Source organism: Pituophis catenifer, unplaced genomic scaffold (genome assembly GCF_029215685.1).
Source record: "Pituophis catenifer annectens isolate HBS135680 unplaced genomic scaffold, rPitCat1.0.hap2 SCAF_45, whole genome shotgun sequence".
Lineage (NCBI taxonomy): Eukaryota > Metazoa > Chordata > Lepidosauria > Squamata > Colubridae > Pituophis > Pituophis catenifer.
Genome location: NW_027256925.1, coordinates 63,983 through 78,631, shown reverse-complemented (window position 1 = coordinate 78,631; position 14,649 = coordinate 63,983). Strand labels below are relative to the sequence as shown.

General features: G+C 46.9%; 1 protein-coding gene across 2 annotated transcripts in view; it reads left to right on the top strand.

Annotated features, from left to right (window-relative positions):
- Positions 1-14,337, top strand: part of PRPF6 (pre-mRNA processing factor 6) — a 53,154-nt gene extending 38,817 nt beyond the window's left edge. Inside the window, exons 17-21 of one of the 2 annotated variants that reach the window (XM_070956509.1) lie at positions 2,477-2,610; positions 4,373-4,464; positions 6,035-6,149; positions 11,951-12,077; positions 13,607-14,337. In XM_070956509.1, the coding sequence (XP_070812610.1) occupies positions 2,477-2,610; positions 4,373-4,464; positions 6,035-6,149; positions 11,951-12,077; positions 13,607-13,759 (621 nt within the window). In that variant the 3' untranslated portion in view covers positions 13,760-14,337. Of the gene's footprint in view, positions 1-2,476; positions 2,611-4,372; positions 4,465-6,034; positions 6,150-6,501; positions 6,896-11,950; positions 12,078-13,606 lie in introns of those variants that run through there. The other variant, XM_070956511.1, reaches the window with a different exon arrangement.
- Positions 14,338-14,649: the final 312 nt, after the last annotated feature.

The window sequence follows — 14,649 nt, the reverse complement described above, 5'->3', positions numbered from 1 at the left end:
CCTTTGAGGGTGGAACGACCCTTTCACAGGGGTCGCCTAAGACCATCGGAAAACACATATTTTCAATGGTCTTAGGAATAATTTTATGGTTGGGGGTCACCACAACATGAGGAACTGTATTAAAGGGTCGCGGCATTAGGAAGGTTGAGACCCACTGCTCTAGAAAGAGTGCAGAGAAGAGCAACAAAGATGATTGGGGGGGCGGGGCGGGTGGAGGCTAAAACATATGAAGAACGGTTGCAGGAACTGGGTATGTCTAGTTTAATGAAAAGAAGGACCAGGGGAGACATGATAGCAGTCTTCCAATATCTCAGGGGCTGCCACAAAGAAGAGGGAGTCAAGCTATTCTCCAAAGCACCTGAAGGCAGGATAAGAAGCAATGGGTGGAAACTAATCAAGGAGAGAAGCAACTTAGAACTAAGGAGAAATTTCCTGACAGTTGGAACAATGAATCAGTGGAACTACTTGCCACCAGAAGTTGTGGGTGCTCCATCACTGGAGGTTTTTAAGAAGAGATTGGACAACTATTTATGTGAAATGGTATAGGGTTTCCTCCCTGAGCAGGGGGCTGGACTAGAAGACCTCCAAGGAAGGGACCTTGGAGCAGGGGTGAAATGTAAAATTTGTTACTACTGGTTCTGTGGGCGTGGCTTGGTGGGGGGGTAATGTGACGGGTGGGCGTGGCCAACTTTTTTAAAAAAAAACTTTTCAAAGCATTTTTTCTAATGCTTTGAAAAGCCTCTGCTGATCAGGCAACTCAGCTGGGATCGTCAGAGACTTTTCAAAGCATTTTTTGTACCACCTCTTCGGCCAAGAGGTTGCAGGAAAAAATGCTTCGAAAAGCCTCTGATGATCCCAGCTGAGCCGCGCGATCATCAGAGGCTTTTTTTTTTTTTACTTTTAAAAGCATTTTTTCATCGGAAGAGGTTGTAGAAAAAATGCTTTTAAAAGTAAAAAAAAAAAAGCCTCTGATGATCCTGCGGCTCAGCTGGGCATGGGGGAGGAGTGGGTGCAGGGATTTTTGCTACCGGTTCTCCAAACCACCCGCCTCCATCGCTACCGGATCGGGCGATCCGGTCTGAACCGGGAGCATTTCACCCCTGCCTTGGAGGTCTTCTAGTTCAACCCCTTGCTCAGGCAGGAAGCCCTATACCTGTTCAGACAAATAGTTGTCCAATCTCTTCTTAAAAGCCTCCAATAATGGAGCACCCACAACTTCTGGAAGCAAGTCTTCCCACTGATTAATTGTTCTCGCTGTCAGGAAATTCCTCTTTAGTTCCAGGTTGCTTCTCTCCTTATTTAGTTTCCATCTGTTGCTTCTTGTCCTGTTGTGGCCCCGCCCTCTGAGCCTATCTCATCGGAGGAAGAAAGCTCTGAACATGAGGGAGAGGAGTCAGCCAGGCCTCCCTCTCCAGGCCCCTCCCCTCTGGCACTGTCTCAGGTGCCGGCCGAGAGAGAGGAGATTAGCCAGGAGCCAGGTGTCTCGGATGAGAGCGAGGGAGGTGATCTGTCGTTCCTGGATCCACGCCAACGAAGGCGTGATAAACGGTTGCAGCAGTTAAGGAGGCGTGCTAGGGATTAGAACTGAGTCACTGGACCACACCCCAGAGACTATATAAGAGAGGGTGGTGGCTGGTAAAACTCCGTGATGAACAAAAACGAACTTTGGCTAGTCACTTGAACAACGTCTGAAGCTGCCGAAAGGGATATTGTTTTGCTGGACTATTTGCAATGCGTATGTAATTTTATGTTATCTGTTGCAGTAAAAGCTCTTGGCAGACGGTGATTATATTGCTGCCAAGTTTGAGATAACAACCTGTGTGCGTGCCAAGTACTTTCTTAACCCTCGGCTGGCTGTGTTTGTGTGTGTGTGTGGACGGGGACAGATCATGTCCTGCCTTCAGGTGTTTTGGAGAATAGGCTGGCCCCCTCTTCTCTGTCACAGCCCCTGAGATACTGAAACACTGCTATCATATATCAGCCCTAGTCCTTTTCATTAAACTAGACCTACCCAGTCCTTAAGCGAATGTAGCGGTCATAAAGCAAACAAGGTGGTCATTGAGAGAACACCATGGTCATTAAGTGAACCCACTGCCCACAATGAGCGGGTTTTGTTTTGTTTTTTTTGCCAGAAAGTGTAAATTAAATAGACAGTCTCCTACATTGAGGAATCACTGCAGTTATGAAGTTAGTAACACGATGATTAAGTGAATGTGGCTTCCCGAATGACTTGGCTCGTCAGGAGGTCGCAAAAGGGGATCACATGATCCCAAGAAACTGCAACCGTCATAAATTCAAGCCCGTGTCTGAATTTTGATGACGTGGCCACGGGGATGCTGCAACGGCTGCAACTTACGGAAAATGGTCATAAGTCACCTTTTTTTTCAGATCCCTTGTAACTTCTGTCACTAACCGAACTGTATTAAGTCGAGAATGACCTGCACAACGTTTTCTCTCCGTCTTTCCTTCCCGACAGCTGAAAAAATGCCCTGGTTCAATCCCCCTCTGGCTGCTGCTCTCCAGGCTGGAGGAGAAGGTCGGTCAGCTCACCCGAGCCAGAGCCATCCTGGAGAAATCTCGGCTGAAGAATCCCAAGAACCAAGATTTGTGGTAAGGAGGAAAATCTATCGATCGGAAGCCGTGGCAGACTTTCTGCCAGTTAAATTTATTTATTTATTTATTTTTTATTTTGAATTTGTATACCGCCCTTCTCCCTGAGGACTCAGGGCGGTGAACAGCCAAGTAAAAACATCAAGTACAAATATTAAAATATAATTAAAAATATATATAAATTTGGCCCCATTAATTAAAAACGATAAACAAAACAATTAAAAACACTTAAAAAATTAGGCCAGCCCGGCTTGCTGGAAAAGGAAGGTTTTAAGGGCACGGCGGAAGGCACTGAGGTCTTGGATTCTCCTTATCTCTGGGGGCAGCTGATTCCAGAGGGTAGGTGCGCCCACAGAGAAGGCCCTCCCCCTGGGGGTCACCAACCTGCACTGTTTGGCTGATGGCACCCTGAGGAGGCCCTCTCTGTGGGAGCGCACGGGTCAATGGGAGGTCGTCGGTGGCAGTAGGCGGTCTCGAAGATAGCTAGGCCCTATGCCATGGAGCGCTTTAAAGGTGATAACCAACACCTTGAAGCGCACCCGGAAGACCACCGGGAGCCAGTGCAGCTCACACAGGAGCGGTGTTACATGGGAGCGCCATGCTGCTCCCGTCACTACCCGCGCTGCTGCGTTCTGGACCAGCTGGAGCCTCTGGGTGCTCTTCAAGGGGAGCCCCATGTAGAGAGTGTTGCAGTAGTCCAGGCGAGAGGTGACGAGGGCATGAGTGACTGTGCACAGGGAATCCCGATCAAGAAAGGGCCGCAACTTGCGAATCAGGCGAACCTGACAGAAGGTTCCCCCTGGTTACAGCCGTCAGATGTTCCTCCAAGGACAGCTGCATATCCAGGAGGACTCCCAGATTGCGAGCCCTCTCTGTGGGGGCCAACGACTCGCCCCCAATAGTCAGTGATGGAGTCAGCGGACTATATCGGGATGCCGGGAGCCACAGCCACTCAGTCTTGGAAGGGTTGAGCCTGAGCCTGTTCCTCCCCATCCAGATACAATACAAATACAATAATAGATGGTGAACGGAGGGCTTTGAAGTTTAACTTCGCTGTTGATTAACCTGTTAAGAAGCCCCTGTGGATTTTTACTCCGCTGGTCGTTGCTGACTCTAGGGCAGGGGTCTCCAACCTTGGCAGCTTTAAGCCTGGAGGACTTCTGGGAGCTGTAGGGGACGGCGCTCATCTCTGTTTTAAGGCCATGGAGCCAGCGCTGTCCAAAGACAGTCCTGTGGCCGGCATGACGTCACAGAACGCTCTTATTTTTTTCAATTGCAATAACTTCTAACAGGCGCTAAATGAACTGTTGTAAGTCGAGGACCACCTGTAAAATAAAATGCTAAAACAAAAAAAGAAGGAAACTCTAAGGAGGTTGGCTGAAAGCCTTGCTGGAGAATATTCTGTTCTGTTCCGTTCCGTTCCGTTCCATTTCATTTCATTCCATATTTTCTATTCTATTCTATTCTATTCTATTCTATTCTATTCTATTCTATTCTATTCTATTCTATTCTATTCTATTCTATTCTATTCTATTCTATTCTATTCCATTCCATTCCATTCCATTCCATTCCATTCCCTTCCCTTCCCTTCCCTTCCCTTCCCTTCCCTTCCCTTCCCTTCCCTTCCCTCCTCTCCTCTCCTCTCCTCTCCTCTCCTCTCCTCTCCTCTCCTCTCCTCTCCTCTCCTCCCTTCCACTCCACTCCACTCCACTCCATTCTTCCACCTTTCCTAGCTAAAACCTGGTGCTTTGTCTTTCGGTAGGCTGGAATCGGTGCGTTTGGAGTACAGAGCTGGGCTGAAGAACATCGCAAATACTCTGATGGCCAAAGCGCTGCAGGAGTGTCCCAATTCAGGTACGCAAGGCGTCATTCCGGTTTTGCAACTTTGCTCAACCTGACAATACCATACAATACAGTTAACAATAAAGCGTGAATACCACTTTATAATGCCTTGGTAAGGCCACACTTGGAATCCTATATCCAGTTTTGGTCTCCACGATGTAAAAAAGATGCGGAGACTCTAGAAAGAGTGCAGAGAAGAGCAACGAAGAGGATTAGGGGACTGGAGGCTAAAACATATGAAGGACGGTTGCAGGAACTGGATATATGTCTAGTCTTATGAAAAGAAGGACTAAGGGTGACATGATAACAGTGGTCCAATATCTCAGAGGTTGCCACAAAAAAAAAAAAAAGAGGATTGACTTATTCTGTTAAGGCATCAAAAGGCAGGACAAGAAGCAACGGATGGAAAATAATCAAGGACAGATGCAACCTAGAACTGAGAGAAATTTCCTGACAATTAGAACAATTAATCAGCAGAACAACTTGTCTCCAGAAGTTGTGAATGCTTCAACACTGGAGGTTTTTAAGAAGAGATTGTACAGCCATTTGTCTGAAATGGTGTAGGGTTTCTGCCTGAGTTGGGGGTTGGACTAGAAGACCTCCAAGGTCCCTTCCAACTCTGTTTATTCTATTCTATTCTGTTCTGTTCTGTTCTGTTCTGTTCTGTTCTGTTCTATTCTATTCTATTCTATTCTATTCTATTCTATTCTATTCTATTCTATTCTATTCTATTCTCTATTCCATTCTATTTTCCATTCCATTCCACTCCACTCCACTCCATTCTATTTTATTCTATTCTCCATTCCATTCCATATTTTCTATTCTCTATTCTATTCCATTCCATTCCATTCCATTCTATTCCATTCCATTCCATTCCATTCCAGTCCAGTCCACTCCAGTCCTGTCCATTCCATTCTATTCCATTCTATTCTATTCCATTCCATTCTATTCTATTCTATTCCATTCCATTCCATTCCATTCCATTCTACAATCTGTTTATTCTATTCTATTCTATTCTATTCTATTCTATTCTATTCTATTCTATTCTATTCTATTCTATTCTATTCTATTCTATTCCATTCCATTCCATTCCATTCCATTCCATTCCATTCCATTCCATTCCATTCTATATTTTCTATTCTATTCTATTCTATTCTATTCTATTCTATTCTATTCTATTCTATTCTATTCTATTCTATTCCATTCCATTCCATTCCATTCCATTCCATTCCATTCCATTCCATATTTCTATCCTATCCTATCCTATCCTATCCTATCCTATCCTATCCTATCCTATCCTATCCTATCCTATCCTATCCTATCCTATCCTATTCTATTCTATTTTCCATTCCATATTTTCTATTCTATTCTGTTCTGTTCTGTTCATTTTCCTTTTTTAAAAAAAGTACAGGCAGTTCTCAAAATAGGACCACAACAGAGCCTGTCTATTACAGTCATAAGTCGTATTGGTTGTAAAAGATGTCGTAGCTGAGAAATTATCATTCGCTTGACCATGGCTAATTGGCAGCGGTCCTAGACCCCTCCTGGATCAGTTCTGACTTCTGTCTCTTCTGCCTTTTAGGAATTCTGTGGTCGGAAGCCATCTTTTTAGAAGCCAGACCTCAACGGAAGACCAAGAGTGTGGATGCTCTGAAGAAGTGTGAACACGATCCCCACGTCCTCCTGGCAGTGGCCAAGTAAGTCATAACACCTGTTTATTTTAAGGAGGCTGAATACTACCCCCTCAAGCAGATATTAATCTGGATACACAGTGCAGAATCCCTCTAAAAAAAGTTCAGAAGGAATATTTGCTAAAGGCTGAGAGCTTAGGCCAGCGTTTCTCAATCTTGGCAGTCTAAAGATGTGTGGACTTCAACTGCCAGAATTCCCCAGCTTTCCTGCACGCATGCCATAGGTTCCCCATCACGGTTCTAGAGTGTTAGCTATGCCTGCCAGCTTGGTATCATCCATCTTCCAGTTGTCAAGGTCGACAGACACTGTAATAGATGAAAGTAAACAAGGGATAATTTTGCACCTCTTTTTTTGTAGTTTTTGCTATTCCTCAGCACCATTTAGTGTTCAGTTCTCTCTTCTCCCTACTAACATGGATCAGAAGGAACGGAGTTCACGGGGCGGGAGAGAGATAGAAAGAAAGGCAATTTTACTATTTTGAAGACAAAAGAGAAAACAACAAGCAGGGCCCTTGGTCACTCTACTCGTCCTTGCTTGTTTCTTTGCTGTGGATGAAAATGAAATAAAATAAAACTCGCCTGAGTCTTCGGAGAGGGGCGGCATACAAATTAAATGAATGAATGAATGAATGAATAAATAAATAAAATGCACATGAGGCGGCCCTTCAAAGGGGAAATGCTGCCGGGAAGGAAGGAAAAGGTGGGGTGGATTATTTTGAGAGAAGGAATCTAGCCTCTTTTGTGTAACGCCTTTTATTTTTTATTTTATTTTATTTTTTATTTATTTTTATATGCCGCCCTTCTCCGGAGACTCAGGGTGGCTTACAATGCGTTAAGCAATAGCCTTCATACTTTTGTATATTTTATACAAAGTCAGCTTATTGCCCCCACAAACCAGGTCCTCATTTTACCCACCTTAGAAAGGATGGAAGGCTGAGTCGACCTTGAGCCTGGTGAGAATTGAACTCGCAGTAGTTGCAGGCAGCTGGATGTTAAATGCTGCCTTAGTAGGAGGCATTAGCCTCCTATGCCACTCAGGCTGCCTATTAAAAGGCAGCTTGCGAAAGCTTTAATAGGAGGGAAGGATTCCCCCCCCCTTCAAGGGGATTGGACTAGAACAGGGGTCAGCAACCCGCAGCTCTGGAGCTGCATGTGGCTCTTTCATCCCTCTGCTGCGTTTCCCTGTTGCTGGTCGGCTCCACAATTGATAGGGCTTTTGGTTAGGACAGGTAGAGGAAAAAGGACGCCGTGCTAGGAGGAGACTCTATGGTGGGGGGAACGGACTTCCGGTCGGCTCCAGAATTGAACGGGGGCTTCCGGTTAGGACCTTTGTGGCTTTTTGAGCGTTTAAGGTTGCCGATCCCTGGACTACAACGGGGGTCTCCAACCTTGGCAACTTTAAGACTTGTGGACTTCAACTCCCAGAATTCCTCAGCCAGCTTTGCTTTGCTGGCTGTGGAATTCTGGGAGTTGAAGTCCACAACTCCCTGCCTGCTTGATTGCAGGCAGGGAGATTCAGTTGCTTGCTGATGCAATGGATTGTAGGGATTACGGCAAGGCATTGCGACCAGCAGCTAAGGTAAGCAAGCTGACCTTAGGGGAGGGGGGGAGGGGGGAGGGATTTGGGAGTTGAAGTCCACAAGTCTTAAAGTTGCCAAGGTTGGACTAGAAGACCTCCAAGGGCCCTTTCAATCCTATTTATTCTATCTTCTTTGCCGAGGGGGGGAAAATACACACAAAAGGCACCATCCTGTGTTCAGAGACACCCTTGTTATAATTTCTGTTGGCTCAAAGCAGATTTTTTTTTTTTTTTTTGCAATTAAACCTGAGTGGATCCTTTTAGTCCTTTTCGTTCAGCTGTGAAACATTAGGGAACATGCAGTGGGCTCCTTGGGGTACTGCCAGGGAGTCCCTCTTTGTTACCGTGCCTGACATCAGAACAGCACTCAGGGTCCTTTCCCATTATTTTAATGAGCACTCAATGTGCTCACCGATCCCCCTCCCCCCTCCCCTTGAAAGCCATTTACAAGAGGTAGCAACGCTTTCCAACATAATAAAACAGGCGCCTGTATCTTTCTTTCCAAATGTCGACCGGCCTTTTTGCTGCCAAGTAATTCTCAGCCGATTGTCCCGCCCTTTGGCCTGTTTCTAGGTGATGTTCTTGCACCCAAAACTTTACTTTGTGAGCTCCTTGGTGCTCTCTGAGCTTGGAGGTTTTCGTGCAAGACCTTTCATTAACCAGCTAGGTAACATCATCGGTGCTAGGAGGGAGAGGTGTTTGTGGAGTGAAGGATGATGATGATTGATGATGATGATGATGATGATGATGATGATGATAGGTTCTAGTCCTGCTTTAACCATGAAAGCCAGTGGATGACTTTGGACCAATCACCAGGAGAGAGTGAGTTCTAGTCCCGCCTTAAGCATGAAAGCTGCCTGGGTGACTTTGGGCCAATCACCAGGAGACGGTGGGGGACTTTAGGCCAATCAACAGGAGAGAGTGAGTTCTAGTCCTGCCTTAGGCATGAAAGCCGACTGGGTGACTTTGGGCCAATCACCAGGAGATAGTGAGTTCTAGTCCCGATTTAAACATGAAAGCCAGCTGGGTGACTTTCTGACAATCACCAGGAGAGAGTAAGTTTTAGTTCCGCCTTAAGCGTGAAAGCCGGCTGGGTGACTTTGGGCCAATCACCAGGAGACGGTGAGTTCTAGTCCCTTCTTAAGTATGAAAGCCAGCTGGGTGACTTTGGGCCAATCCCCAGGACATGGTGAGTTCTAGTCGCCTAAGGCAGGACTATGCCTATGCCTATGAAAGCCTCCTGGGTGACTTTGGGCCAATCCCCAGGAGAGAGCGAGTTCTAGTCCCGCCTTAGGCATGAAAGCCGGCTGAGTGACTTTGGGCCAATCACCAGGAGAGAGTGAGTTCTAGTCCCGCCTTAGGCATGAAAGCCTCCTGGGTGACTTTGGGCCAATCACCAGGAGAGAGCGAGTTCTAGTCCTGCCTTAGGCATGAAAGCCTCCTGGGTGACTTTGGGCCAATCACCAGGAGAGAGCGAGTTCTAGTCCCGCCTTAGGCATGAAAGGCTTCTGGGTGACTTTGGGCCAATCACCAGGAGAGAGAGAGTTCTAGTCCTGCCTTAGGCATGAAAACCGGCTGGGTGACTTTGGGCCAATCACCAGGAGACGGTGAGTTCTAGTCCCGCCTTAGGCATGAAAGCCTTCTGGGTGATTTTGGGCCAATCACCAGGAGAGAGAGAGTTCTAGTCCCGCCTTAGGCATGAAAGCCGCCTGGGTGCGAATCAGTTTCTCTCAACCCAACCCACCTCCCAGGATTGTTATTGTGAAGAAAAAGAGGACGACGACGAAGTATTAGGTATGTTTGCTGCCTTGAGTTACTTATATAAATCAGCAAAGGTGAGATAAAAAATAAAGTAAAATAAAATAAGATTCTCTTCCTGCACCGACAAAGAGCCTTTGCCTGGTTCTGTTTTAAGCGCAAGCCTTTTAAATAGCTTTCAGCAACCTCTCGCTTTTAAGACCGACATACTTTGCAAGTAGCGTTTCCCCCCCCCTCGCCCTCTCCCTTTAGGCAATTGAAGGAAGGAGTCCTCTGCCCCCCAACCGTGTTTACTAGACCATAAACATGCTTGGTGGAACAGCGTGATCTGCCAAGCAGCCTTTTTAATAAACGTCAAGAACTGGAACTCCCTGGGTGTTAATGGAGCTTCTGTGCTGCTATGCAGAATCGGTCCCTGTAACATAGCACGGAGGCAGCTGGTCTGACACGAGGGATTTATTTTAAAAGGAATATTTCAGAACGGAGAACCCAGCAAGGGAAAGTTGGGCCTTAAGGAGGAAGGAAGCCCTCTATAGTATTAGAAAATTGGAGTTGCTCGGATACCAAATAAGGGAAATATTGCACCACAAAGGAAAAAGAAAGGAAAGAGGAGGAGAGGGAGAGAGGGGAATGGAAGAAGGGGGAAGGAGAGGAAGAAAGGATAGGGGACAAGAGCAGGAGAGAAGGTGAGAAAGGGGGAAAAGAGGGGAGAGTGGGGGAGAGGAAGGGGAAGTAGAGGAGGAGAGGAGGAGGAAGAAAGAAGAAATGAGGGAGGGAGGGAGGAAAGAAAGAAGGAGAAGAAGGTTTGTTGTGAAAAGAGAGAAAAGAGAGGGTAGAAGTGCAAGTTTTTAATGGTTATTAATTGTTTAGTTTTAATTTGTTAATGGGTTTTAATTCGCACTGTTTTAATTCGGGCCAAAGTATATAATTCTTTTAATTAATTTTAAATTTTGTATTGTTATGTATTTTAGTTTTGGCTGGGAACTGCCCTGAGTCCACTAGGAGAAGGGCGTTATATAAATTGAATAAATAAATAAATAAATAAAACCCCAAATGTAATTAAAATGTCTTAATTTTATGCTTTCATTAGGAAAAATATGTATATATATATATGATCAATTATGGATAAGAGAATGTACATTTACAATATGTGTTGTGACCCAGGCCCAAGTAAGTAGTAGGAAAATCAGTCGGTGAAAAAGCAAACAAACTTTATTTGAACAGCTGAGAATTACTTCATTCCCAGCGTCGTTCAACTCAATTAAAGCAAATTCCTCCCAACACAAATTCCTCAGTCCTATCGCAAACCTTGGTCCAATTGGGCAAACTGCCAAAGGCCTTTCTTGGCAAACATTCAGAAGTCCTGGATACAAAAATAAATACAAGACGTAGACGAAGAAGAAGACGAAGCTACCAACGTTGTTTTCCGGCCAAGCCCAAATGCTGTTATTGGTTTGTTTTAAGCCTTATGGGAGGGGCCAATCATCTTTTGGCCCTACTCCCGAGTTGTCCTCTTTGCTTGAGCTGCTCTTGCCTTCTGGCAGCTCTTCTCATGCGTGCATTAGGAATAGGCTCCTCCTGTTCCTCTGCCTCTCTACTGTCAGTCTCTGGAGGCTCCGGAGTCCGCACCTCACTCCCCGATGGCTCTGGCCCCATCTCTGCCTCTGACGCAGAGCCCTCATCCGGGCCTTCCCCAGCCTCCAGGACTGGCCCCTGTTCTTCCTCAGCCTCATCGCTGTCTGACTCCACTGCCAGCTCCGCAGGCTGCTGGCGGACCACAACAATATGTGTATAAGAAATAAAAATAAAAAACTTAAGAGAGAGAGAGAGAGAGAGAGAGAGAGAGAGAGAAGGAAGCCCACGTTCCAGTGGTCTTTCTCCATGGTGCTGAGCGTCTTCAGCTGTGCTTCGGTTAGATTTCCCCATTTAGAGGCAACCAGACTCGGTATTTAGCCGGTTCGGATCGGTTTGGGCGAACCGGTGGAGGAAATTGCAGATGGGCCTGCCCACCTGCCCAGGCTGTATGCCCATGATGGGGAACCTATGGCACGCATGCCACAGGTGGCATGCGTAGCCATATCAGTGGGCACGCGTGCTATTTTCGGGTCTTCTGGGCCCACCAGAAGTAGGGAAACAGGCTGTTTCCTGCTTCTGGGGGGTGGGGGAAGGAAGGACTATTTTTCTTTCTTAACTGGCTCAAGGGCCTCTCTAGGAGTCTGCGGAGGGCGAAAACGGCCTCCCCCCCCCAGAGGTTTTCTGTGGGCCGAAAACGCCCCATTTGACAACTTCCGGTCCCAGCTGGCTGAGGAATTCTGGGAGTTGAAGTCCACAAGTCTTAAAGTTGCCAAGTTTGGAGACCCCTGCCTTATAGCATCCCCGTCAAACGGTCGTCCTCTTCAAGAGTCTTGTTTTGACCAGAAAGATGTTCCTGGTCTCCTTAGCTTGTCTTCTCCTTCCTCCTCCTCTGCAGGTTGTTCTGGAGCGAACGCAAAATAACCAAAGCTCGAGAATGGTTCCATCGGACCGTGAAGATCGATTCTGACCTGGGAGATGCTTGGGCGTTTTTTTATAAATTTGAGCTTCAGCATGGCACCGAGGTAAGGAAAAGGTTGCATAACTCAAAGGGACTTTATGGAGAGACGTTGCTAATTGAGGGGAGTTGGCTAGGTGACTTTGAGCCAATCACCAGGAGATGTTGAGTTCTAGTACCGCCTTAGGCACAAACATTACTGAGTACTTTGGGTCATTGGCCAGGACACTGGGAGTTCTAGTCCAACTCTGGGCATGAAAACTAGTTGGCTGACTTTGGGTCAATCACCAGGTGACAGTGAGTTCTAGTTCCACTTTAGGCATGGAAACTGACTAGGTGACTTTGGGCCAATCACCAGGAGATGTTGAGTTCTAGTACTGCCTTAGGCATGAATGTTACTGGGTACTTTGGGCCAGGACACTGGGAGTTCTAGTCCCACTTTAGGCGTAAGAGCTAGTTGGGTGACTTTGGGCCAATTACCTGGTGATGGTGAGTTCTAGTCCCACCTTAGGCATGGAAACCGGCTAGGTGACTTTGGGCCAATCACCAGGAGATGGTGAGTTCTACTACTGCCTTAAGCATGAAACTTACTCAGTACTTTGGGTCTTTGGCCAGGACACTGGGAGTTCTAGTCCTACTTTAGGCATGAAACCTAGTTGGCTGACTTTGGGTCAGTCACCAGGTGACAGTGAGTTCTAGTCCTGCCTTAGGCATGAAAGCCAGTCAGGTGACTTTGGGCCAATCACCACGGGACTGTGAGTTCTAGTTCCGCCTTAGGCATGAAAGCCAGCTGGGTGAATTTGGGCCAGTCACTTTCTCTCAGCCCAATTCTCTTCACAGGGTTGTTGCTGTGGGGAAAATAGGAGGAAAAAGGAGTATTAGATCTATTTACCCCCTTGATATTACCCAACACTTATCTGACATTACCTATAAAGTCATAAAGGCAGGATAAAAATACAGAATTGCAACAATTTTAAAACCCTGTACACAGTGGTGAAATCTAAAAATTTGTTACTACCGGTTCTGTGGGCGTGGCTTGGTGGGAGGGGTTAATGTGACTGGGTGGGCGTGGCCTTTTTTTTAACTTTTAAAAGCATTTTTTCTACAACCTCTTCGGTGAAGAGGTTGTAAAAAAATGCTTTCAAAAGGCTCTGACGATCCCAGCTGAGTTGCCTGATCGGCAGAGGCTTTTTTTCTTTTAAATGCCTAAGACGATCAGGCAACTCAGCTGGGATCGTCAGAGGCATTTAAAAGAAAAAAAGAGTTTTTTTTTTTCTTTTAAAAGCCTTTGACGATCCCAGCTGAGCCGTGCGATCATCAGAGGCTTTTTTTTTTTTTACTGTTAAAAGCATTTTTTCGGCCGAAGAGGTTGTAGAAAAAATGCTTTTAAAAGTAAAAAAAAAACAGCCTCTGATGATTGTGTGGCTCAGCTGGGCAATAGGGGTGGGTGGGCAGGGGTTTTTGCTACCGGTTCTCCGAACCACCCGCCTCCATCGCTACCGGATCAGGCGATCCGGTCCGAACCGGGAGCATTTCACCCCTGCCTGTACGGCTAAAACGAGCTTTGCCCCTCTCCCTTTTCCCATCCCGACGTAGGAACAGCAGGAAGAGGCGAGGAAGCGTTGTGAGAACGCCGAGCCGCGGCACGGCGAGCTGTGGTGTGAAGTCTCCAAGGACATCAGCAACTGGCAGAGTAAGATCGGCGAGATCCTGCTGCTGGTGGCGGCCAAGATCAAGAACACGTTCTAGAAGAGGCGAGCCGTGGAAGCCCTTGGGGCCCAAAGGAACTCTGCTTGGCTGACCCCCTCATCCTCAGAGCATCGAAAGAGAAAGAGCGCTGGGTAGCGTGTTTGCTCCAGGCCGCGTCATCCTGGCAGCTGACAAGTCACAAGGACAATGGACTGTATACGAGACGTTTTGTATATATAGCAGCTTAGCCATTCTGAAGGGCAAACCCCAGGAACTTTTAACAGTCCTAGCTGACGGGCAGACAGATGTTTCCTCTGCTGTCTGAAGTCTCCTGGTGTTCGTTTTGTTTTCTCCAAATTCCTTCGAGAAGCTTCTGGCCCTCCTCTAGACCCATCGTTTTCTAATATTCAGCTTGCCTACCTAAATTCTCCTCCTCCTCCTCCTCCTCCTCATTCTCCTTCTTCTCCTTCTTCTCCTCCTTCGCCTTCTCCTCCTCCTCTCCTCCTTCTCCTGCTCCTTCCTCTTCCTCCTCCTTCTCTTCTTCCTCCTCCTCCTCCTCCTCCTCCCCTCCTCCTCCTCCTCCTCCTTCTCCTCCTCCTGCTCCTTCTCTTCCTCTTCCTCCTCCTCTTCCTCTTCCTCTTCCTCCTCCTCCTCCTCCTCCTTCTCCTCCTCCTCCTCCTCCTTCTCCTCCTCCTCCTCCTCCTCCTCCTCCTCCTCCTCCTCCTCCTCCTCCTCCTCCTCCTCCTCCTCCTCCTCCTTTTCTTCCTCTTCCTCTTCCTCCTCTTCCTCCTCCTCCTCCTCCTCCTCCTCCCTATTTAAAGAGTGCCGTCTATTTTTCTACCGGAAAAAAAACAAAACCCACAAGGGGTTTTAAATCCCCCCATTTTTGTGCCACAAAATTCTTCTATAGGAATCCTCAACTCGGAATTTATCTTTGACAAGAACGGAGT